The sequence below is a fragment of the Periplaneta americana genome, chromosome 9 (genome assembly GCF_040183065.1).
Source record: "Periplaneta americana isolate PAMFEO1 chromosome 9, P.americana_PAMFEO1_priV1, whole genome shotgun sequence".
Taxonomy (NCBI): domain Eukaryota; kingdom Metazoa; phylum Arthropoda; class Insecta; order Blattodea; family Blattidae; genus Periplaneta; species Periplaneta americana.
Window position 1 is genome coordinate 72,138,626 of NC_091125.1, and position 27,788 is coordinate 72,166,413.

Consider the following 27,788-nt stretch of genomic DNA (forward strand, 5'->3'; position numbering starts at 1 on the left):
TATTTTATTATTTAAAATAAAAAGTGAAGATTGAAGTAATTGAGGGTGTGATGATGACTTCAATGCTCTTCACTCTTTAGCATGAGGTAGAGTGATACACTGTATTAAATTTGTACTCCCCTATGACTTCAACCCTAAGACTGCAGGTAGGAAAGGGATATCAGAGGAGGCAAGGTTTGAATGCGTGCTGTTGCTGGAACGAAACTGAAGAACAGCACATAATAGAACAGGATGACATTGCTACTATAATGTATGAGAAAATCTTCTACATAAAGATTCTTTCATAAACATTCAGATTAGTTTCTAGGCAATCCATCATTTAACGATTCTCTTTAAACTACAGAGAATATTCTGACAAATAGCAAGACTGGAATGAGCGAAACGAGAATGACATGGGGGTGGAGGCACTACCTCCCTACCTCCCTCTTCCAAGCTACATTATCCACCATGCGCATAAAAAGATCTCCTTAGTATCAAGTCTTGGTGTTTCTGGTGAGTATGTTGTCAACTAGGTAATGTAAGTGATCTGTGAAAGGGTTATTCGAGTTAACATACTGTTAATTGGAACCAAGAAAAAAGTTCATTAGTTGACTACCTCACACATAAACTGAATGAATTCTGTTGCACAAATATTTCTTCCTATTACGGTGAAAACAAAGAAATGCATAAAGTTGTGGAGCTTACTGGTTAACTGGTGGCTGTGAAACCAAGAATTACACAGAAGAGAAGAAGCAATAAAGCTATAAGTATGCAGATAAATGAGTAGAATGAATATTAACATTCTTCATTGCAACAAATGATTTACTCTGCTTTCCATTTAAATTGTACAATGTAAGTTAAAGGAATGAAACAAACATTTTATGTTGAAATATATATATTGTTGCTTATACACCAGATATATGAAGAAAACAGAAATTAATACAGATGACAAGAACATGATTCACATTATTTCACACTTCTCTTGCCTTGCTGTTCAAATACATTCTTTTGTTCAATTTCTAGGATTGAAGGCTAACAGAACTTTAACAAAAAGAAATACTTTTCAAACCTCACGAAAATATTGTTTAATTTACAGTATCTCCCAGGTGAAGTAAACACTGGGTAATGACGAATTTTAGTAAGACCAGTGCAATTTTATTTAGAAATATTACATTTACTTTTTTATTGCAAGAAGAATAACGAAAGATTTGTGATGTATACTGTTAATTTGTTCGACATATTACAACATAATATGAAGGGCTTGGTGTAGGTCATCTGATATTAGGTTAATTCTTCTTAAGTAATGCCACCAAAAGGTACCTAATTTTCACAGTGAAGATCTGCTGTACTTATTTTTAAAAATTACAATGGCTGTATGCTCAAGCACATTTATACAACACAATAAAATGGAACATAACATAAAGAGTGAATTTAGGTAACTTTATATAAGGCACTCTCAAGGAAGACAGCAAAAGGTAATATACAGCAGGGTGTTGCAAGTTCACAGCAATATGACCACAGCCCCAGATGACTGTAGGTATGGACTGCTTAAGACAAAAAAGGGCCTTGAAGTTCCCAATATTTTCTGGTGTGTAAGTATTCACCAAAACTATTTTCAGTAGTAATTTATTCATCTAAGAGACTCTAATAAGAATGTTATGATATATTATCAGTTTTCAGTTTAAATTTCCTTTCTATCTTTCTTCATAGCGAAAATGTGATAGAAAATGTTAAAACATTTTCACTGACATTTTAAAAACCTGTATCATGTCTAAATGCGCACATTAAGGGACTTGATTTTTTTGAAAAGAAAGAAATAGACTAAGAAATAATTTAACAGGAAATGAAATACAAATTTCGCTTTTTTTTTTTTTGTCCAAAAATCAATATGAGTGGTTATGAACGAATTATAACAATTTCCTAAAAGATTAAAATTGTAAAATCCAAGAAGATAAATCTATTGCAGCCTGTTGCATATATGTCCCACACTTCAGCTAGAGAGACCTAACCTCTTTCAACTGTATGAAGTTATTAATATGCTAAAGATGATAAAGTATAAATAAGTTGGCAGAAAATACGACATGCATGAATATTTCCCTGTACATTCAATGTTTAACAATCTTCCCAAAACTAATGCATAATTCAATTACAGTACTTAAAAATTGTATGATAACATTACACAAAATCTGTCTGGATGGAATATGGTTCAGATTAACAAAATGCAAATAACATTACAAAAAATGCAATAAATTTTGTGATATTATTTCTTCATATTTTTTTCAACATAGTATGACCATTTTCCAGAAAGGAGTGAAAGTAGGAAACCATATTGTGAGAAATTAAACAAAAATTCAGTTTTACAGAGCATCTAATTGTCCCTTCTGAATTTGCACAGTTTTCTGTTATATACAGCAGTCAATCATTCAGTTGAGTTACTAGTTCATTGCTTGCTTTGCTTCATTCGTGAAAACAATTAAATGAAACATTTAATGAATGTGTACAACTGTTAAAAATCATTATAACAATACTATTCCCATCACAACAAACAGAAGCAAAGAGATGTTTCTTCATGTAAAAACGTTCCTAAGGAACACAATATCTTAAGAAAGATTTTCTTCACTCACAATGTCCTCCATCAAAAGGGTCTTCATACTGGGAATCAAAAACTTCAATCAAGGAGTAATTAATTAATTTTCCGATACAAAGGACAAGGAAATGGAATTTCAGTAGATACTTGAATGTTTACGAAAGAAATTAAATATTCATGACAATGAGACCTGATAATATTTTATAATACAGTACAACCTCATTAATGCACTCGTCAAAGGATTGTGGTCTTCAAGTGTAATAAGTGGGACAGCGCTATAGACGGGAAATGATATATGAAATGGGGAAAACAATGTAGACACCACTTCTTAGGAAACATAATTTATTGTGCATTAGTTACAAATTCAAATAAGAGTTTATTTCATATGAAAAAAATCTTAGAATGTTGTTTGCTGTGTGTCTGTACTACTACTGAGTGGTTCCATGAATATGTCAACTGGAGGGGTAAAAATGGAAACTACAGTTGGGTTGTTTTCTGTTTATTAAATGTGTTCTTAAATGGCTCAAGTGTCTTAGTCAATAAGAAAATTTGAAAAAAAAAAAAAAAAAAAAAAAAATACGCCATGAACGTATTTATCATAAATAAAAACTTGCGGTATTAAACATGCTGAAATCGTGATAAAACCTGCACTTTTCAAAGTGAAATTTCACTAGGTAAATATTAAATTGTTTCTTGTTCACGTTAACTTTTGTTTAAACTTTAAATTATATTAGTTGAACCATTAAAAGTGTTATAATTTAAACAAGTTATGTATCTGTATCTGAGACAGGTCCCATTTCAACACCGGTGTGGTGTCATCTTCAATGTTCTTCGAACTACTGCTGTTCTAAGAACACTGAAGATGACACCACACAGGTGTCGAAACAGGACCAGTCTGTCATAAGGTACATAACCTGTTTAAATTATAACACTTTTAACGGTTCAACTAATATAATTTTAAATATTTAATCTTATATAATTTTACTAGGTAAATATTTAATCTTACACAATTTATTTTTCCATGTTATGCTTTGGTACTTCAACATAAAGGATGATACAGTATAATTTTAACAAAATAGTTAAGTCACCTATAATGACATGTAATTATCCACTGCAATTCTGGTCAGATCGTAATGCTCAACATGTAAATACTTTCCTAAACAGCATAATAAACAATGGAATAAAATTCCTTTCAGATTCAAAATCTACATTATACTACAAATAAAAAGTACTTAACCATTTTCCTCTAAAATAAGTTTTTCTGCATACAGGTGCCAGACGTGTTTCTCTGACTCATCATACTCCCAGTTACTACTGCTTGGTCGTAATAAGCAAGACGTTGGTGAAGGTGAATATGCATGTAATTGCTGTTAAATCAAAGTCTACATCTGTATTAAACAAGATTTGTTTCTGTTAGGGAAAAATCAGCAGCAGAAAGACAAGGTATTAAGGACCAAGGCCAATATGAAGAATGAAAAGAAAAAGAGAAAGTAGAAATAACTGCGCTCAGAGGTTGAGAGACAAATTAAGAAGCATGTGCCTGTTGAGATTGGGTTTCGCAAGTTTATACCTCAAGTCAGGGGCAGCTCGTCCACAAGAGCTGCGGAGCTGCAGCACTCCCTGCTTTGACAGGAAAATAATAATAATATTTGTTTTAATTTGTAGAAGAATTGTTACAGCTTTTATTGGTAAATTGCTTTATATTTCATCTGGCCGGGAATATGAACTATTATCTTATGCATAATCTTTTTGCGTGTCGACTGTATTGGAATTGACACTGTATTCAAAGTCATCCTGGGATCTGCAGGGTAGGCAGCTCATAGAGAGTGTCTCTTGCTTGGTCAGGGGGTAGAGAGGTGAAGGGAAGCAGAGGGAAACTGCCGCTGTTAAAACCCATATTTCACTGCAGTGGCTTGCAGAGCCAGGCCGTAAGGGAAGATCTTTCCTCCACTCCCACGTCACTATTGTAATGCTACGTCAAATGGATTCTCTATTCCCTTGAAACTTAATGACAACATTTTTATTTTCTCTTCACATACTTATTGTTGTAGAATCTTATCGAGTTAATATAACGAAATTAATATTCTTTTTTGCCTTATTGTTATGTATATATCCAGTCTCCAGTAGAACCTTAGGATTTGCCTTAACTCAAAAAGATTGCACGAGTATAATCCTTTTGATATAGCACGTAAAATACGAAAGAGACTTCTTTTCCAGTTTTAGAACATTGTTGACCATCAGATATCTGAGTGTTGCTTTGGTGTGACGTCTTAGTACCGTAACTTAACCAGTGCAAATGTGCAAGCATGAGAGTGTGTGAATTACAGAATATTAATTTTATTTTTCTCAACTTTCCCTCGCGGAGAAGATTGATGTAATGAAGTGAAATTAAAGGGTCGTCCGTTACCCAACTTAAATCTTACTCAAGCTTCATCCAGCCGAAATAGTGCATATATGTAAGGAAGTATAACAATGAAATTTACGCTAAGCATTTGTGGTTATGTGGATGTGAACAAAAAAAAAAAAAAAAATCTGTATTTTGTTTTCCTTGCCTCCTCTTCGGTGATGATACTGGATAGAATAGAAGTGGTGTGACAGATTTAGGACATTTGCCCCTAAAAATTAAAAAGCACGAAACTTCGCAGTCTCACCTGAAAAAATGTGGTTTCATTGGCTATGTTAGGAAAAACTACTTACTGCTGCGCAACTAAGTGAAATGAACAGAACAAACATTCTCAAACATAATGAAGAAATGAGAAAAAATCGTAAAATTATTTTAAAAAATATTGATTGTATCAAATTTTGTGGCCAATGTGGACTCCCCCTTAGGGGACATGATGAAAAAACGATTCAAAGAACTCTGGTGTATTTCGTGAGTAATCTAAACGAGTCTCTCACAAATCATTTGGAACATGCCACTGTTTAAAGGTAATTCTAAAACAATTCAGGATGAACTGGTAGATTGCATGTTGAGTGTCTGCCGATTTGAAATTCAGACTGAAATTGATGGTATCAGTTTTTTTTAGCGATTATGGCAAATGATGCCACAGACATCTCCCAACTAAGTCAGGAAGTTTGATTTTTCGATATGTAGTGCATTTATTTTTGTGCTATACTTATTAGTAATGATATCAAGAAGTGAAATTTGTATGTACCAAAATCTACTGCAGCTCCCCCAATCCACAAGTTCACGAGCCGCCACTGGCTCAAGTAGTGTGTAACCAAAATAGAAGTGAATGTATACAGTCAGGTTGTGAGAAGTGCCCACTGATAAGTGAAACAGGCATAACAGACAAACAGGCTAATTCACCATGTGAGTGGAATCAGTGGACAAGTGATGGAAGAGCCCAAATTGAGGTGAAAGAAGTTTCTGTTACTGATTGCAAAGAACAGTTGCGTGAATATCTTCCACGTTTCCTAAACCATGTGTATGTGAAAAGGCAGCAATCACAAGCACTTAAATATTCTCGAGAAAATTACAATAATGAAGCCATTATACAAACTGACTTTTCTGAAAACTATACCTGTAGGGAACGAGACAGATACAGGCTGCCAATTGGAACAATTGTCAGATCTCAGTTTTTACAGCTGTTGCTTTCAGAAACAGTCCTTTGCTCTTGTTTCTGATTATCTGGCACATAAGTATTCTGTTGACATTTGCATAAAAACAACCTTCCCAAGCTAAAACAAGTCTAAATTTTTTTCTGATGGAGCTGCAAGCCATTTCAAGCAGAATTTTATCTTAAGCCATATGATGTACTACTTATCCGAAATATTTGAATTTCCTATAGAATGGTACTTTGAATTATTGATGCTATTAGAGGGTATGTAGAAAGGATGGTGTAGTTGGCTACAAAATCTGGAAATACAATACAAAATTCTAAAGAATATGTCCAAATTGTGAGCGAAGAAAGCCAACATATTACTATCCAGGAAAGATGGACTGGTGTCTACCCAGCATCGTGATGCATTTGGGGAGCTACGATAAGAGAAATCCGGTTGTGAAAGCAAGCTGTAATGGCTGGGGGGGAGGATCATCATGCTAATCACATGATACCTCCATTCTGATTGGATGATCGTCCACCTCTGCTTCGGCTTGTGATCGTGAGGCCAACAGCCGGCTAGTTGGTCTGGGCCTTCAAGGGCTGTGGCACCATGGATTATTATAGTAGTCAAATGGCAAGCACAGTTGAATAATGATTTTAGAATTGGGTCTACCATTTTAAATACAATACTATTTGCAGACGACAGGGTAACATTCACAGATAATGAAGATAGACTTCAATTAGCTTCATTTCAGCTTAATAAAACAGTGGCTACTTATAATTTGAAAATATCAACTGAAAAATCAAAAGTCATGGCATTTCTGGGAAAATAGCATAAGAAATAAAAGATCCTAACTAATAACAGTGTAATAGAACAGGTTAGACATTTTAATTATCAGGGTTGCAATTTGCAATTGCCGAGGTTATATCAGTGTCACTGGTGTGCTGGAATTTTGTCATGCAGGAGTTCTTTTACATGCCAGTAAATCTAGTGACATCAGTCTGTCGCATTTAAGCACACTTAAATGCCAATGACCTGGGCCGGGATCGAATCTGCAATCTTGGAAACAGAACGCCAGCACTATAGCGACTGCACCACCCAAGCTGACTCTATCTTATGAATATGATGACTTGAAACATAAAGTCTATAAATTCCAGAATATTTGTGGTATTCTAAAATGTACACTGAAAAACAAAACAAGAAAAGACGCCATTTTTTTAATTTTATAAGACAATGGCGGTGGCAATTTTAATGTATATATCAGAGAATTGGGCAATGAATAGTAGTGACAAAAGAATAATTGGAACAGCTGAAATGAGGTTTTTACGGTATGTAGCTGGTTGTACAATTAAGCTATGGTTCTGCTATGGCAATCATCACCAAGCAAACAATGCTGTTTGATTAGCTCTACATGTAAATAAATGGAGCTGGTTTCTTTACAATGTTCTGCGCAGGCTGCAGAAATCTGCACTGGCATTCATTGCTCTGGTTAGACTTGGCTTCAAACTGACAGCAATGATTGTCGTTCATTTAGAAACAAACGAATGACAATATCACAAATATAGCTGCAAAACATTGTGTATTTAGTAATTTCTCACAAATAAATGGAGAAATTTTAATTAACCATGTTTACAATCATCCCGTCATGTACAATATAAGTTCAAAAAATACAGAGATACCCATAAAAAGAAAATATTGTGGAAGGAAGTTGGTGAAATTATAGGCAAGATTGGTAAATTATCTGTATTTCAACACAGGTTAATTCTATATATATTCCAATACATTAGAGAAAGAATAATTAAAATATTATCTATTTTTAAAGACAGTGTTTATAAAAAAAATGAATTTATTATTACTAGAGCAGAAACGTGTATATGGAGTGTCAATGGTATAGGCTATCTTCTGAGAAATTCCAACTTTTAATAACGACGATTAATATAATCAAATTATTTCAGATCATTTTAAAATCCTAATGAAGTTCGTTTTAGAATAAGCTTTAGGTTGAATAGCTTGGGTAAAGGCTTGAATAATAATTTAGAATGAACAATGTAATTAATTTGGACAGGGATAGTTCACTCAGAAAATAATGTAAATATACGATATGTCTCTGTTTAAAGTGGCATAAATACAACAAAGTATCTCACCGACACCATTTAGCTCTTCCTTCTTTACTAGAAAATAAGCCTTGAATTTGTTTCCAACCTCCATTGCTAAATGATTCAGCAGAATTATTGCCTCCAAACTTAGTGATACTATCTAATTTTCTGATGGCATAGGCCCTAATACTTTCGATAGGAAAGACGATGATGTTCGCTGCAAAGAAAGCAGCTCAACTGACGTTCGCTCGGCGATAATCACCAACGTTGTACACTGGGTGATGATTACCATAGCGGAACCATAGCTTTTAAAGATCACATTAGAAGTGAGAATATAAGAGAAAAGCTCAATATTTTAAATTTAAACAATAATACAACAGAATAAACAAAATTAGATGGATCATTTATCAAGGATGCCTGATGAAAGACTAGTAAAACAAGCCTTTCAGTATTGACCGAAAGGCAGACGAAATATAGCAACACCTATGCATCTGAAGACTACTTCCGAGGCAAAACAGGTCCATATGGCCTACCTTGATAGACGATGATGATTATCATCATCATCATCATCATTATTATTATTAACACTATTACGAATTACTATTTCTTGGTACGATCTTCAAATAGATTGTTTACATATTGTCTCTTATATGCTGATCATATAAATTGTAAAAATTTCGGAATTGAAGAAATTACGAAACTTTTTATTGCATTTTGAAGTGATGTACTAAAAAGTTCCAATTATATGTTACATGTAAAATATTACAGGAATTTTAGTTTTCCCATTGCACTAAAACGAATTATAGTTCTTGTCTAGAGAATGCACTGGAAGCCATGCTAGCCAGAGTACTGAGAGATTGTATTGTATTTATTTACATTCCATGGTATTCGTACATTGCTTCACAGCTAGAATATGAAATGATGATGCATTTGTAAAGCTGATCCAACAGTGAAGTGCGTCCAGTCATTTGATTTTAATGAGATGATATGGTAGTAGAAATTCAAAGAACTGTTGGAGGTTTATGATCTGTGTTCGAAACATATTATAATAGTGTCTCAAATTGGAAACAGAACTGTGTGGTTGACAGTGAGCACTGTGATGGCTATCAACAAACTGTAACTGATGGTAACATGATGTGCATTGACAATCTGATCAAAGTAACTCTTATCACCATTTGACAGGTTGCTGATCCTGCAAATGTGTCTCCTGGCAAAACCCACTGCATGATTTATGACATTCTTCAATAGCACAAGATTTGTTGGTAGGTGCTATATGAACTGTTGGATGACAATAACGTGTTGCATATGGGACTAAGCCTGACACATTTGGAGCAATATCAGAAGGAAAGTATAGTCTTCCTTAACTGAACTGCTGTTAACTGCATGCCTGAGCCAAAGTGGCCTCCATGGCATTGTAACATACCATACCATAAAAAAAATTGAAGAGCCAGAGCTCTACAGCAAAACGTCTTTTGGAATGAACAATGTGTATTACTTGCTGGATTTATGCAATGAAAGAACTTTGTGAATGTTAAAGGAAATACTAAAGTCTGCAAATGCATGAATCAATCATGCATCACAATAATATATTACTGCCACAAAAAGAAAATTCAACAATATTGACGGGCTATTCTAGATCTTACCGAGTGATCTACATTTTTGGATTTTCTAAAGATACAACAAACATGATTTCAGAGTGATAAGAAGTTAAAACAATAGCATATACATGACTGTCATCACTGGAGCCAGATTTATTTCGAAATGGTATCAGCATTCCTGTGACGGGATGGGGAAAATGTCTAAAAACAAATACGTAGAAAGTGACTTTTAGTCAGTAGTTTTCTTTACACCAGAAAATTTCATTGGTAACTTAATATGGAAATAACAACTGGAAGTTGGTCGTGCTTATTATTTCTAGATGTGCATTATGTAAGTGTGTGTTAAACAGTTTGTGGTTCTTAGTTGTGTTTGATGGTGATTCTTCATCTGACGAAACAATACATTTGTCAGCCAATCTAAGGCATGTATGTATACACAAGTATTCAAGCTTTTTCAATGATCAACTAATTTGTCTGCTGAGAGTAAGTCAGAACACATTATATATTTGTAATTATCAATGGGAGCCTATAGACATCAGCTGGACTACAATAGTGTAGGTAAAAGGTCTGATTTAAGAACCTACAGTTCCATGCAAATTAATTGGAACAAGGTAATTTTTTATTCGTTTTCCCAAACAATTGTCAGCAATGTGCTTACAGTAAAATCCTATGCTCTCTCTCCATTGTTGCCTGTTGATTCAAATTGTTGTGTGTGACAGTTGTTTCAATTCAAATGTATATTTATTTCTATGTGGTCTAGTTTTATAATTCTCTTGTGAGATTTGTAAATTTCGTTTTTCATTAGATATGACTCCCAGGAAGCGAAGTGATTCTGGCATTAACACAAAATACTTCTATGACACAAAGAAGATAGTTAGAAAATTTTGTGTTCATGTAAACAATGTACATAGAATAAAGCAGCACAAACAGACTCACTCCATTACACAAAAGAAAAGGAGAACTATGGCAGGAAAAAGAAAATTAAACCAACCGATGACTGCTTTTTTTTTTGTCAAATTTACTTAAACGCTTTAACATATGTGGTCATATTGCGTGTTAGGATCTGTGGGTATACCAGTAGGCCATTGTTACATTGTTGAGTTCCTGTTTCTATTGTGTGTTGTAGATGGCTTGCGTTCATCTAACTGATTTGAGATTTTTATTAATGTTCATGATATTTGTGATTGACGCGATTATGAATCATGGTATGTAAATTTCCAATCCAGGATTTCCTTTGTGACTGAGGGAAACCATAAAAAACCCCAGTCAGATTGGCCACCCACGGGTTTGGACCCAGGATCTCCCAAATGTGAGTCTCAAACGCTATCATCTAAGCCAACTTGCTTGGTTTATGATGATCACTTTCTCTTTAGAAAAAGCAAAGTAAACCTCAGGCTCATTGCTGTAGACTTAGCTTGCGAATTGAGGGAAAGCGGAGTGAATCTACACACATTTAATGTTCATCGTACACTTTTAGCAGCTGGAAGGAAAGTCTGAAAACCTGTGAAGAAACAAGTTCTTACACAAGAAATATCTCTTGTGGGCATGTGGTCATCAGAGTTGGACAATACAAGACTGGAAAAAAGTTATTTTTTCTGATGAGAGTCAAACTGCAATTTATTTTTTCCGATGAGAGTCAAAACTGCAATTTATTTTTTCTGATGAGAATCAAACTGCAAGGACATATGGTTCAGTATGTGCATCGAACAAATAATGAGCCTGCAATTTCAGCACATTTGCAGCAGACTGTAAAACACCCCAGGAAGATGTTTTGGGGAAGTTTCACCTATGAAGGGTCAGGACCTTCAATTCCTGTTGAAGGCATGAAAAGTGACCAGTACATCGGAGTACTGTAGAGAGCTGTTAGAACTGCACAAAAGGTTTCCAGATGGTAGCAGAATTTTCAGCAAGATTTAGCTCCTTGCCACACTTCAAAGAAAGTGAAGAAATTTTTCAGTGATAACAATGTTTATGTGCTTGAATGACCAGAGAACTCTCCTAACATTAATCCCATAGAAAATATGTGGCTCTTTGCAAAAAAGATACCTGCACACTTTGACTATTCCACAAAAGAACTCATAATAGCATCTTTAATTCGAGCGTGGTTTCATGATGATAAACTTAAAAATGTGCTCCAAGCTTGTGAAATCAATGCCAGATCGCGTAATGGAACTTATAAAACAGAAAGACATATTAACTATTAAAAAAGGATAAATGTAAGTAACTGATGAATAAATGCATGAAAACATGTAAAATGTTATATTATTGTTTTGTTCCGATTAATTTGCATGGAACTGTACACACATGCAACCTGATAACTTAGAGAGCTGTACTTGCAAATTCGAAACTAACAGCACAATTTTCACAATGAGGCTATGGTCATGTGGCCATGTTTAGGATAGTACATAACTGAAAGAAATAGTTTTAACACTGTATCTTATTCACAATTCCTTGCTTGTAATTATTTGAAACTTTGGTCTAGCCAACCCTGTTTCACATTGTACTCAGGTAATACAACATCTCTACTACACATTAAATAATATCTATATCTTACAATAAAATAGTCAGTAACTTAAGAATTTTATCAGTACATATGGAATCATACAAAAGGGATTCGTTCTGATAACATCTTTCTCAACACAGAATATTTAACAGATAAAATAATAACAGAATAAAATATTAAACAATTGTGTAAATATATAAAAATGTAAATACGTCAACAATAAATACTTGTACATTGAAACATGCAAATATAAAAAGATTTGGCAACAATGTCTGCATCAGTTTATCTATTTTAATGCTATTCCATGGAATATAAACCCCAATATTAAATATATTACATACATTTATTGAAATGTAATTCCTTTCACCTTGTGGAATGAGAATCCAAACACATACTCTTTGTTTCTATGTAGTGTTCTTTTGGGACAATGAAGAGAGAAATTGAAGGAAAAACACCAATCCAGAGATGTCAAGTACTTGTGTACCTGTACATTTGTTTGACACAACATCTCTCTTCATGTTCACGTTAAGAAAGATTATGTGTCACTTCATTGAGGAGAAGACTGGTGCTATGTCAACAGAAATTATACACTAACAGAGAAGTTCCGTCTAGATTTGCAAATTATTGTATATATTAATTACTGAAATACGCAGTATTTAAATCATTCTTTAGGGATTCTGCAAGATAATGACTGACTACAGCGGTATGTGCTAAAAGATATTTTAAGTAAAAATATTATATCTTCTAACTGTAACCAAGTTTTGAACTGTTTTATGGTTTTTTGACCATCATACTTAAGACAGTATCATTTTCCTTCCCGTTATTTAAAAATGTAATCAAATTCTTTGCCTAATATACACTACAACATCTTTCTCTCAATTCCTTAGAATACATAGCATAGTCTCTGAACTAATGAATAGGCAATTGAGCTAAGCACCTTGAAGTCTGTACTGAACATAAACAAAAATTTACATTAAATTTATCTCAACACAATTTGTGTAATGTAAGTCAATAATATCACAGATTAGGTTAGCATATGGTACTTACTCCTCAATCAGAAATAAGGAAGTAAGAAAAAGCATTTAATTCTTTTTATTAAATAGATACGTTTAGGTCTGAGGCAGAATAAGCTCGTAAAAAATGGTTTCATAGTCTGTTATGTAATATGAAATAATCCAGAAACTTTCAATTTAGTCATTTCTCTCTTTACCCACAGTAATTATATTCAGTTCGTAAACACTGGAATGTACTGGAATAAAGCACTTGAATTACCATATTTACTTCCATATAAAACACCACAAGATACATATTTATCGAATTCTCATAACATTATTTTCTTACATAGGTCTATATACAAAATCATTTATAGGATTGTTGTTAAAGACTTTCATTTCTTTTTTGTTCTGGGTTAAAAAAAGAGCCCTAAAAAAGAAAGATTGATAAGGAAGAAAATGCAGTATACAAGACAAGTATACAACAAAAACATTGTTACTTTTTCACTACTTGTAATGTATTTTATTGTAAGAATCTCAGAGAGGCTAACACCAGTCTTAGTATTAATTTGTAAAAATGTCAAAAGTTATTTCGACCATTTCAACAATGAGTATGCATTTTCCTCGGTATAATTACCAGTGAAGCCTTTGATTTTATGACAAAGAAGATTGACAGTTCCAACTTCAGTCTAGGATTTCCATTGTCAAATATTCGCAACCTGCACTGCTGCACGTGCAGAGAAAATGATACCTACTAGTGGTTATCATGGGTAGCAATACAATAATATATTAATAAACGGATGCTTCTCTTTCCACATCACATTTCAAATTACGTACATTTTAACGTGTTCTGTTCTCGTCTGCTCTCTCTCTCTCTCCATCTCTTTCTATTGCTACTCCCTCCTCCCTTCCACATGTCGCTTGCTCGTGTTCCACATCCTTGTTTTGCTTACATCATTAGCTACATAACAATAGTGTCTGCTATAAAATATATCAAAATAATCGTGCAAATCCAAAAATTTGCCTTTGGCTTGTTAGAAATAAATTTCTGAATAATACAGTCACTCCCCAATTACATTTTATTTACATTCTTTTTATTTGAAAATATTATACGCAACAACAAATACGGTACTGCAGACACATGACTCCAGAATAACATCCCATTTCCTATATTACATTCACTTATTCACTTCAATAATTTTGCTTCGGTTATGGAGAAGGAAGCAAAGAAGATTATGCCCTGGCCAGCTTATGCAGACATATTTTAATTTTTGAATACAGATGGGAAAAATGATTTGTTTCGTTGTAAACTGTGCATTGGTGGAAAAAGGAGACAACGTTTCCTTACTTCTGTTTCACTTTAGATTGCTCCAGAGGCAGAATATTAACGAAGATGAACAGCAAGACAATGATGATGACAGCAGAGATGATTTAGAATTTATAAGTGCCTTCAGTATCTTGGAATCAGAAGGTGAAATTGAAAGTAAAGAAGAAGAGATACAATTGCCTCCTCAACATTGATGTGCAAGCCATACATTAAATTTGATTGCTGTAAAAGATTTTGAAAATGCACTAGAAGATGCAAACTTCAAAAAAAGTTTCAAGAAGCACCATGGTAAAGTGTACCAAGCTTTGGTATAAACAGAACCAATCAACACAGGTTGCAGACCATATTAAAGACACCTGTAATTACGATGTAAAGGGTTTTATGTTATTCATTATTTATTTACAATAAGTTGCAGTTATTGTAGTTTGACAGATTATGAAATAATCACAACTTTTTCAGATGGAACTCTATGTATGAGGCTGTCCAACAGCTATGCAAGTCACTGGAGAATGGCAGAGAAAAAATTGACAGCTGCCTGGATTTTTGTTCACTGCCAAGATTAACTCCCCAAGAAGTTACTTTCTTAAAAGAATACAGTGAAGTGATGAGTCCACTGACACAGGAACTAAACTTGTTACAAGGGGAACACAATATGTACATGGGTTTCCTCCTCCAACTTCGACTGCTTTGAAACAAAAGCTCAATAAGCTATCTAGTTGGGTAACAATGTGCAGACCTTTGCTTGAGACAGTTCTTCAGGGATTGCAAAAGAGGTGAGATGTATGTAATTGATATTTTATTATAACACATAATTTTCTGAAATATTTTAGAAATTAGCTTTCTCTTGATATTTACTAAAATAAATATTGGACTATTCTTTTCACGTTTGATAATGCATTTGAAAAAGATCTCATCCTCTCTGCATGCTTTCACCCCAAGTTCAAAACAAATTGGATGGATCGAGCTTGTTCCTGTGTGGCTAAAGGTTATATGCTCGAAGCCATGCAGGATGTAAGTGTAAAAGACACCGCTGAGGAAGAGGAAGCACCTGAAGAAGAAGAAGAAGAAGAAGAAGAAGAAGAAGAAAAGAAGATGAAGACGACATTTTTTGCTCTGAGAGGCAAAACAGTCATTCAAGTGCTGAACAGAACCTTGAACAATTTCTTACGAAGCAATTCTGCTGACTTACAAATGCTCAGTGGGTTTCCCATGTTCAAGACTCTCTTCATGAAATATAATACAGGCCTACCAACAAATGTTGCTGTAGAAAGAGTTTTCAGTGTAGGGGGTATTGTGTTGAGAGCACTAAGGGGCAAATTGGGGCATGAAACATTTGAAAAACAACTTTTACTGAAAATGAACAAGCAGCTCATATAAAATTTTAAAGATGTGTAACCAACAGGACTGGGACACTCATTACCAAAACTTTGTTTATAGATTAGATATGTTTAGCTTACTGTAAGGTCTCATCCACAGGTAGTCACATTATTATGCAATATAAAATAAATTAGATTTGTATTCGTTCATAGTCGAAGTGAGAGGGCAGCAGGTACTGATATTTATAAAATAAATGTTTATAAATTTTAAGTTTTATACAAAATACAATACATTTTTCACAATGTAAACTTATTAAAGTTCATTTTCTGCATACTTAGTCGATAGGCATTCTTTATTTCATATAAAATTAGACAAATTATAGGGGAAAGATATCATTCTGATTTTTATTGTAGGCTAATTTTATATAAAAGTAATTGTAACTGTAACACTGGTAATTGTATCTGTAACTAAGTTAGTTTTTCTGGTAAGTAACTGTAACTTAGTTACTTTAAAAAGTAACTTACCCAACTCTGTTTCCAAACAATGACAGCATACTATTTGGGCAATCAACATTTCATAAATCTTGCAACAAATCAGAAGTAATGCTAAGTTGAGTGTTTAAAATTGTCTCTTGTAATATTAAAGTACTGGGTGGCGCTGATCCAAATGACACATTTTAACCTTCAATCTACGGAGCTGTGTGTTTAATAACTTCACGAAATGCTTGCAAGAATGCATAGATTGTAACAGAGGCCATCTCTCCGATGTAATTAAAAAAAATAAGTTTGTAAGTATTGGATAATAAATAGCATATTTCAAGGTATTTATAAGTGTTTCACTCATTTTATTTTTGTTTGAATTCAATTATTTATGAACCTCTGAAATGTGTCAGTCGGCTTGGCACCACCTTGCACTACTTTCAATTGTCGAAGATACTCTCAATTCTAGCACATAACTCAATGCAAACAAAAGTCAAAGATTAATATAATTCGAGTTACACAAAACTACGATATACACCTGTACAACTCTACAAAGAATGTGTGAAACTAGTTGTGAAACATGCAATCCAATATAGGTAAAGTGGGGAAGTGCAAAGCCTTTGTCATTTCTTATTAATATGTACTAACAAACATTGGCACATTTTATATTAGATATATTTTAACCTGCATTCTCGCACTAAGGGTTTTGTATATAATCTTAATTTCGAAACTAATTTTCTGTTTTTTCGATATTCATTGGAGTTTGTAGTTCTTGAAATCTTAGTGTTGTTCTTAAATATTAAATTTCTTCAGTAAGTTTAGTATGGCACATTTATTTGAAAAGCACACTGTTAGCCAAATAATTACAATATATTAAGCTATCTATGCAGGAGAACCAGGTGCAAATCCTGGCAAAGCTAAGCAGAATTTGTAGTGAACATAATATGCTTGGAACAGATTTTCGCAGGTTACTCCTGAGTTTTCTACTGTCACTGTACTACTTCTCTGATCATCCTTCCTGGTGCAATATGGTGGTCATAAATAATATTTAAGACGAAAAATCAAGTACTCATCACTGTGAGGAAAGAAATTTATTTTGGATATAGCATGTATAAGTAATTCTAATTTTGCGAAAGTCTGTTTTACTATTCATAGCAGTTTTGAAAGAAACAGGCCAATAATAGAAAATAAGTCGCAAAAGATGAAAAGAAAGACAACTATAAATACCACAGACCTTCATTAATTACAGTAGCTCTGTGAGAATGTAACTAAGATCAAAATGTGAAAATGAAAAGGAGAGTAACGATAACTATTACCACTTATTCTGAGATTCTTAAAGAAAAAGAAAATTCCGATATTCAATACTGCACGTTTTCTTCAAAGCCAGGAATTAATCTCAATCAAGGATTTGTTGCAGGCCATATCAGGAAAGAATTGAACTTCTCTAAGAAGCATGTCTTTCACAACTAAAGTGAGCAGATGTCCTGCTTTTGGTGGGACAGTTCCTCTTTTTTTGTATAAATGTTCTACTGTCCCACAAAACAACTAGGGATGCTCAATTTGAATGCTATCACAAAATTTAGTTTAAATTTACTACTTTCCAAAAATATTTAGGAGTGATCTGTGGATGTTACCATGCAGAGTAGTTAATTGACGATCAATTATTATTACTCTTTTCGATTTTTGATATTGACAATCATAGCCAATAGAATCTGACAATACTTCTGGCTTCCAATTTCTTTTCACTTGTTCAACCAACGAAGTAATCATGTTCTAGTTTCATCATATTAATCAATAAATACTGACGAGAAATAAATGCAAGATGGCAAGAGTAAACATATGTTTAATGATGATCTACAATGCAGTACAGTTTTAAGAAAACAATATCAGATAATCATGCTGCATTGTGAAATATGTAGTGTAGGTTTTAGTGTTTTCACATGATAGTTCATTTGATATTACAAAGCATTTGAACACCAGTTGACATAAACTGCAAGAATCTAGTGCATTTTAATAAGACTATCACAGGATTCTTTAAGAGCTCGAATCCAACAGTAAAGGATTTTGAGATGGCAGCTCTGGAAGATACATGGGTTTACCACACCATAAGACAAAATCAGAGTTTTTGTTCTGATTGTTCATCCAGATTTAAAAGTGTATAGAGTCAAAGTTCAGGTGGGGGCATACAAAATACGAAGCAATAGTATTAAACATTATTGCACCTCTTTCACAATAACAAAAGAATGAACAGTTATTCGATGTTCAGTGTGTTGCTTTATCAGCAGACGCATCAAACCATGAAAACATAAAATTATTTCTAGTTATTCTACATTTCTTTGCTCCATACAAAGGCACACGAGTGAAACTTTTGGACCTTCAGTCTCAATCAAGAGAAAAATTGGATTTGGTGGCAACGTATCTGGAAGAAGTTATTACACATAATAAGTTATGCAATAAGATTATGGCTTACTGTAGAGACAACATAAACACAAACTTTGGAGATATATCAAGGAAAGGGGCAAACAATATTTACAGAAAATTAAACTGTGTCTTAGAAAGAGATCTGGTCAGTATAGGATTTAATGCACACATTGTGCACAATGCAATTCACATTGCTAGTGATTATCTGCCAGAGGACAATAACTGTGAAAATATATTTATATTACTATATTTATACAGTGCGAGTAGAAGCATTAAAGAATTTCTATAAGTTCGTGGACACTGAATATCAACATGTTTTAAGTTACAGCAAAACTAGGTGGTTTGCACTGATGCCAGATGTGAAGAGAATATTGGATTTATACCCGGGATTGAAGTATTATTTTTTTATCCTAGCCATGCATCTAGAAATAATGAAAAAGTTTTTGAAAACCCTCACTCAGAAATATGACTACACTTCGTACATTCTCAAGCTACCATATTTCACAATGTTGTGAAACAAATGGAAGATGATGCAATACCTGGTGTGGAAGTAATTTAACATCTTCAGGACCTAAGTGACAACCTGCACAACAAGAACATTTCTATATTTCTTCCTATTAAAGTGAGAAAACTTCTCGCTGATCTAAAACTGATACATGTAATACTGAAGAAATTGTTAACAGTTTTTATGATAGATGTATAGCATATTTGAATCAGTGATGTGGGCACTTCAAGGAACTTGAAGTTTTTCAGTGAGCTCTATTGCAGAAAATTTCAGTATGGTCAGATGTGCAAAGTAGCATGGATTTTATTGCCAAGAAAGTGGTTTTCCTAGACAATGACATAGCTCTCTTTGACGCATTTAGTTTTATGTTAAATTATGTGACAATGGACTGACTTATATGTGCTCTGAAATCAAAGAATGTCAGTATTGTGCAATATATTCTTTCTCTCCCAGAGACCAAAGCTCCTGTGGAAAGAGTGTTTTCGCTAATTAACAAAGTGTGGATCTCTGAAAAGAATCAAATCTCACTGCCTAACCTAAAAACTAAAATAAATATCGCACAGACCTGTGTTGAATTTCATGATTTCCTGAAATTAAATAGCCACTTTTTCAAACAAATAACATCATCAGATAAATATAACATGTAAAATGCCTTAATAATGCATAATTAACTTTGTGGACTATGGACTGGTGTATATTATGTATTATACTGTGATGTTTTAAATTTGTCCTATTTCTTTCCTATCATATTTAATACACAGATAAATGGAAATAAATTTGCTGACATATTGGCAAAAAATTGCACAGTCCTCAAACAATACTGTGTCATATATTTCGGCCAAAATTAAAATAAAGAAACTCATCCAAATAGAAATAAAGACTATCATCAGACACAGCAGCCAAGAGAATGTCTTGCAAAACACCTCCACAGAATGTCCATCTACTCATCTGCGCACTGTATCTTGTGTAATAATATTAGCACACTATTTTGGAAAAAGACCATCTACAGTGTCTAATCATAAAGAAGATGGATCCTAAAATGGACTCACAAATGACAACATTCAACTTCAAAAGAGAGAGAGAAAAAAATATACGCGCACACCTTATACAATTAGTTTCATTACATTGATTTATTTATTTTTGTGAAAAATACCTTCAGAAACGAAATTCTGTCATAAAATGGGACCTACCTGTATTCAAGCATTTGTGTTAAATTTGAACTGATCAAACTGCATTTAAATTTTAGAATAACAAACATTTTTCATTAGACATGAAACAAAAGGATTAAAATCTGCTTCATTATTTACAGTATTGCCATAATATTTAAGAAATAGTTCATGAAGGAAAGAAAACTAAACACTTAACTTTATTGCTGTTTCATGTGACAACAGCAGCCACACTTGCAGGATAAAAGTTGCAACAGATACACCAATAAAAAAAGTAATCTAACTACCTGCTATCTTTCGTTCTGTATAACCATTCTACAAATGCATACAATATAGTAATTACATGGTCGTATTCTAGAAAATTATGGCAAGTCCTTGCAACAGGTTTGCTATATATTTCTTTCTATTAAACAAAAAAATAAACTAATCATAGCTTGGATTGCATTTCCCCTACTTCACTGTAATGTAATACAAATAACTCAGCCTTGTTCACAGGACAATGCAGATATGCTGGAAAGATGTTACAGAACTGTTATAACCCAGATTCTGGAGACCCACAGTTAATGTGACCTTGATCTTGATACTACAAATCATAACAGCTATGCGCAATAGTAACCAATGCTTTTCTAACACTATTATTACTCACGAATGTGTTATGTAAGATCGAAATTTATCCTACATAATGAACCAAAATGAAGTATTCAACTTCATAAGAGCAATAAAATTATCCCACTAAGAATAATTTTATCATCCACCCATCAATTATTTCCTTTAAATAATATTCTTAGAGTTTTCTTGTAACACTACAGAGTGAAAACAGTAGTATTAGAGTCTTATACAACAAAGCTTTCAACTAAAGATTATATAGCATTCAAATTTAATGTGAGGAAGAAATGGACAATATATTTTGCCCAGAACTCCCTACCAGAGACAAGAATTATTTTATGTGCGATAAATCTACGACAAAGAATCCATAGTCTTCCCTCTCAAAGGAGGTTATGTTAAGAATTTCATCACCTCTTAAAATCCGCCAGGTTTGAACCCAACAACTTCAGATCCAATATTTAGCATGATATCACTACAAAAATGAAGAAAGCATAAAGAATAAAGAAACATATTTTAGTCATATGTAAAAATGTAATTTTATATCTTCTGCATGCGGACGACTTCCAACTTCCTCTTTAAAATGAGAATTAAAAACGGAAAGAAACACAGAAAATAGCAGTAATGGAAATGTGCTAGATGACTTACAATTATCCTTATTCAAACAGTAATACGCTATGTTTAACTGCAGTTAACTCTGTGACATGGTTTGTTATAATTTTATGACATTTATGGCACAGAAAAAAACTCTGCTTTAACAAGAGGCTTTCATGCAAATTAAAGTGCTTTTTCACCCATGTTAATTCAGTTCTGCTGATCATCATCCTTGCTTCTGTTATTCTAAACACTATATCCGGGAAAGAGCTGATGAAAAAGAATGAATCATATTTCTGACACAATCACATTTATTTCCTCGATGTTTACACAGTAATAAAGAGAAACTCAGTAAGTTTTAGTAACCTCTATGTGAGCATCATTTGTGGCACAGACTATGTCCAGACTATACTCAGTTTCCTGCCACATGAGCGAAAGTATCCATGTGATCAGTGCTATTGCTTTGTTGATTCGGCCACATAAATCTGCAATATGGTTCACAGAAGTGCATACACTTTATCCAATACAAACCACACAGAAGGAAATCTGGTGGGATCATGTCCGGCAATTGTGGTGACCAAGGCATAGGTCCACTTCTCTCAATCCAATGGTCAGAAAATGTTTCATCAAGAAAGGAGAGTACATCGCTGACAGTGTGAAAAGGCTCTGTCCTGTTGGAAAATGGTTCTTGGTGGTAGATGTGCAACAGCATAATTCTGCAGCATATCCAGGTAAATGTTACCAGTAACTGTAGGATTGTTAAAGAACGGTCCAATGAAACCAGTTTTCAACAGACAGCACCACACATTCACCCTAGGACTATCACGCTGGTACTCAATTACACATGCGGGTTGTTTTCAATTCCACAAACCCCGCAGTTGTCTGTTCACTTTGCCACAGACATGAAATGAGACCTCATCAGAAAATACTATAATGGACAGGTACTTGTTATCATCGTCAGAGGAGGAGGAGAAGTAGGTTATTTTACGATGCTGTATCAACATCTTCGGTTATTTAGAGTCTGAAAGAGATGGTGATAATGCTGGTGAAATGAGTCCGGGGTCCAGCACCGAATGTTACTCAGTATTTGCTCAAATTGGGTTGGGGAAAACCCCGGAAAAAACCTCAATCAGGTAACTTGCCCCAACTGGGATTTGAACCCGGGCCACCTGGTTTTGCAGCCAAACGTGCTAACCGTTACTAACCGTGGACTTATCATCTGAGTCACGCACGTGCTCAGATGCAACAGCAGCACGAGTCACTGCATAGGAAGGCAGTAGCTGGGTGGGTGTAGAGTGCAGTGAGTTCCTTGCTTATTTAGTTGTTTACTATAGTGTGGTCCTAGAGTGACCCAAGCTGTAGCTAAGCAGGACCGTGACTCGATTACCCATTCAGTTGTCTATAACATTCAGGCAATATGTTGAAAATGCAGATGGAGTCTGCACAAAGTGTTAAACATAAGGTGAGCAGTGGTGTATATATTACCAGAGAAAGGCCAGGTACGAGTTTAGTATGGATACTTTTAAAAAATCTACACAGTGGATGAAAAAAGTAAACTGAGGTTTGCACAGTGCAAAACATGTAATAAAGTGCTTTCTCACAACTCAAGAACATCAAGTCTGATTAGACACAAGTGTTCAATTGCCCATTCCATTTCTGTGGAGTCCGTGTTAGTAAACAAGACCGGGAGACTATCACAAGGAGTTGTGTACTCATGTGCGCAAGTGATATCCATCCATTTGAACGGTTGCTGGTAAAGGGTTTTGTACTATGGTACAGAATCTTGTACACATTGGGACTAAACATGGAAACACAGACATTGTTAAAGCACTATCAGATCCACACACTGTATCCTATAATGTACATGATATTGTCAATCGAGTAAGACAAGATGTACTTCCTAGTGTTCTCAAGCAGCAGGCAAATGTTTGCTGGCACACATTACGGATATGTGGTCCAATGATTAAAAGAAAATCAGCTACACAACTATCACGGGCCATTACATATCAGAAAATTGTAAATTTGAATCCATGTTCATATGACAAAGAAATTCCCTGATGAGAACAAATCAGGTAATAACCTGAGAAGAGAAATCGAAAACAGAATGATGTCGATTGGTTTACCTTCAGAGAACTTGATAAAAATTAAGTTTGTGTCAGATCAGGGCAGTAATATCAAGAAAACCCAAAAAAAAAAAATTACCAATGGTTCCTTTATGCAGCCCATATATTGAACACTGTTCTTCAAAGAAGATTTTCTGAAAGAACGCTTACCAAGAATCTGGTCCTCCAAATTGGCCTGTAAGGAAACTACAGCTTACATGAAATGGACCGGGCTTGTAAATAAACTTACTGAATCACTGCTACAAGAGTGCGACGTCCACTGGCATTCCCGCCTCTTAAATTTGAAATCGGTGAACAGTCAAGATAATGATATTATAAATCAACTACTCCAGCACAATGCTGCAAGTAAAATGGAAAACTACGACAGAAGTCTTGTAGGGGATCTGACTGAATTTTTAGATCCCTTCAAAGAGGGTTTCGAAAAATTGGAAGCAGATGAGCCGACGCTGCCATTAGTTCTGCTGTGGAAATCTGAGCTCATTAACCATTGTTCACCACATGAAGAGGACTCAGGTAAATATTATTGTCGTCTAGAACTGAAATAATAATTTTCACTTTCACTGCTTCAGTCAAATTTTAACATCACTGTTCTATTCTTTCAGGAAATAAAAGAAATGAAAAAAAGTGCTGCAGAATTCATTGAAGAAAAATTTATGCTACAACCTCTGCATTATATTGCAAAGTTTTGCGGCCCGCATTCAAACACCTAGCAATAGTAAATGAGACAGAGAGGGAGAAAGTTTAAGTACATGCCCAAATGAGATGTGCTGCTTATTGAGAATCGTCTGCACAAGGAATTCAGGCAACTTTGCCACCTAAGTGTGGAAGATTTTCTAAATGGAGGAAGGGAGGTTCTTCCATGGACGAGGTATCGCTGTATCTTGCAACAGGTGACGCAAACTGTAATGACATTCTGAAATGGTGGAAAGATCATTCAGAAATATTTCCATTGCTGTTTTCAATCGCCAGGGAAGTGTTTTGTGTACCTGCGGGACTTTTCATAACGAAGAGATGAACAAACATTTCGTTTGAAAATGTAAATTATTTACTGGTCAGTAACATCTACATGAGACATGAGCACAGCGAACTCTTGTAAGTGAACACTGAACATTCCTCTTTGTAATGTTAATTCTTTATAATATTGCTTTCCTCCTATTTAAGGAATGACTAAAAACATTTACCAGTTTTCTTTTTTTACAAATACTTCTGCTGCTTACAAATATACTGTTTCAAGAATTTCCAAGGTTACGTTTTCTTCTTATGCAAAGGTATGTCCTTGCACATAGCATGCTGCCAGTGCATTCTCTATATAATTGAGCAAACATTGAGGCAATAAATGTAATTGTTTCAGAGATATGATTCTTCCTTTTTCGTCAGTTCTTTCCTGGACACAGTATACATGATTATTCTCAGAGACTCATTCTCTTAAAACAACAATAATACGAAGGTTCTCGACCCTGTCAAAAGAATAATGGTAAATATTCAAGAGAATATAAAATGTCAAAAAGGATGATGTAATGAAACTTAACAACCTCATATCTCCAGTTAAATTCTAAATCATTTTATCACAGGAGGTAACGAATTCTGCTTAGTAAATATCTTCATCTCAGAAATAAAACCGATTAATAACTGCATCTGATGTATATGAAAAGGAATACTACTGTAGTAACAAACATAACTAGTGTTACAAGGTAGAGATTTTGAGCAATGGCTACTATTGCATCTAGCAAATACAAATCATTACATATATAATGAAGTCAAATACTTTAACCTCTATTTGTACTATAAATGTCATATGAACAAATAATAACCTGTAAATAGGTTAACAAATGAATAGCTGAGCGGAAAAACGTTGCAAACGACATTTTATTTCCTCTTGCAATGTTTTAATATAATCACGTTGCATGTACTTCGATTTATATTTTAGTGAACTCTATTAGTTGAAAATGAAAGTGAAACCTTCAATTTATACTGTAGAACCTAGGAGGTTATGAGAAAATGTTACAATGCTGAGTATCAAGTATTTCTTTTTCTGTTTCTGTAAATTTCAATTTGGCGTTTGTAACGTTTTTCCGCTCAGTTATCCAAATATGGAAACAGAAACTGTAATATTTGTTGTAATTCAACATTAAAATATAATGGAAGAATAGTAGTAACCTGAATACCACATCTTAATCCCTGTCATCAGAGCGACGTTCATACAGCAACTTGAATGCCTGCAACAGATGTTACATGACCATGTAATTCGAAATGAAATGGCAACTGTGCAACAAACATTTGAAACAGATGCCAAAGCATCTAGAATGGACATAAAAAAGCAGAACTGAATGGTTTAACGAAAAACCGAGTTGTCACAAATGCATTTTATATGATTACATTAATGTTACCACATGCATGGGACACTAACGAAAGTCGACCTTCATTCATTTGAATATGTAATAACTTCTGTAGTATCCTACATATGACTCCTTCCACGTCAAATCGAATAAAATCAGGTGAAAATGATTTACTTCAGGGTCTTCGATTTTTTTTCAAAACTCTGTCAGTGTATTCTAATGGATAAAATATAATGCATGTATAGTTTTGTTTGCTAGAGAAAAGCATATTTTCGCATCATTCGATTATATCGGAGTTTTTAAAATTTCGAGCGCACTTCTTTATATAACTAAGCATATCTCCAGTTCTATTTATCGTATAAAATTGTTATACATGTCAATTTGAAGCTAAAAGTAAGCACTTCTTTCTACAATTTTCCTTCTGGAATTTAAACTGTAATTTGAAGCATTATCATGCATTTAATGTTATAAAATTATATTTTAACCTCATCCAATGCTTTAAAATTCTAGGAAAAATGCCATGTAATTCCCTTATATCTATTACATAACACTACTAAATTAGAGAATGGAATTGCTATTGGTTCTATAAGAATTAAATTATTTACTAGATCAGATGCGCCCTCCACAGACCACCAGATGCACATCACTTACTCAGGCTGAGTCCTTGAGTCGAAGTGAACATAACTTAATGAGTAGTCAATACTTTTAATAAAATATCACATAGTTTAGAGTTTCGCGCCAACACAAATTATTCAGGAAGTTCATTACAAATAGAACAAAAAAATCACAGGGGAGAAGATCACAGCACATTAATCTGTATAAATATGAACATGCTTCTCTCCATTTTCAAAAGATACTGTTTGGTTAGGAGCTCTGTTTTCGATAGTGCATAAAGGAATGCAACTTTAAAGTGCAACGTACTCGTTTTATTTTCTCATATCTAGAATTTAGAATTTTATCATGTTCTTTGTGTTGATTCAATGCTAGTATCCATATTGCTAACATGCTGAAACCACTGTTCTGTAACACGTTTATTTACAATCATCTTTACTCTCTATTTTCAAAATTTTTTGAGCCAAAGCAGTCACTCTGTATTACTGTTACCAATAATGCAAAAGGTGTAATTCGAAATTTGGTTTACCCAATTTGGCTCTACTAAAGTCAAAACACTGGCAAAATAAATATTAGCATAAAAAACTATTAAAACTGAACAGAATAATCAAGGTCTCTATCAATGTAAGCATAAAAAGGAAACTAATAGGACAAGAAACAACACTACTTATGAGCTAACTTAATTAGTAGGCAAGTTTTTTTTTAAGGAATACTCTGTAATCACTGAAACATATTTTTGTATGAAAATTGGTGTAAAGGTGACATACATTACAATATATAAGGAAATGATTCACATGAGGTTGTTTTACATACCTGTTGTATAGCATCAATCCATGCATTGGCTAGCTTGCGATGAGGTTCAGGGCCAGAGCAAAGTTTCACCCGCTGCTCACTCTGCTGTTTGCCCTCTGTGTAAACGATCTCAATGCTGCTTGTCCCTATCAACAGACAAGGAACAAATCGCAATCAAAGTGTACTTATCAAAATGTAAACTCAAGTCCTAC

General features: G+C 34.0%; 1 protein-coding gene across 2 annotated transcripts in view; it reads right to left on the bottom strand.

Moving 5' to 3' along the window:
* Positions 1-856: 856 nt before the first annotated feature.
* LOC138706081 (zinc finger FYVE domain-containing protein 21-like) overlaps positions 857-27,788 on the bottom strand; it is a 40,010-nt gene continuing 13,078 nt past the window's right edge. For both annotated transcript variants that reach the window (XM_069835018.1, XM_069835017.1), the window contains 2 exons: positions 27,598-27,722; positions 857-26,052 (listed from right to left, as the gene is read on the bottom strand). In XM_069835018.1, coding sequence (XP_069691119.1) covers positions 26,008-26,052; positions 27,598-27,722 — 170 coding nt within the window. In that variant the 3' untranslated portion in view covers positions 857-26,007. The remainder of the gene's footprint in view (positions 26,053-27,597; positions 27,723-27,788) is intronic.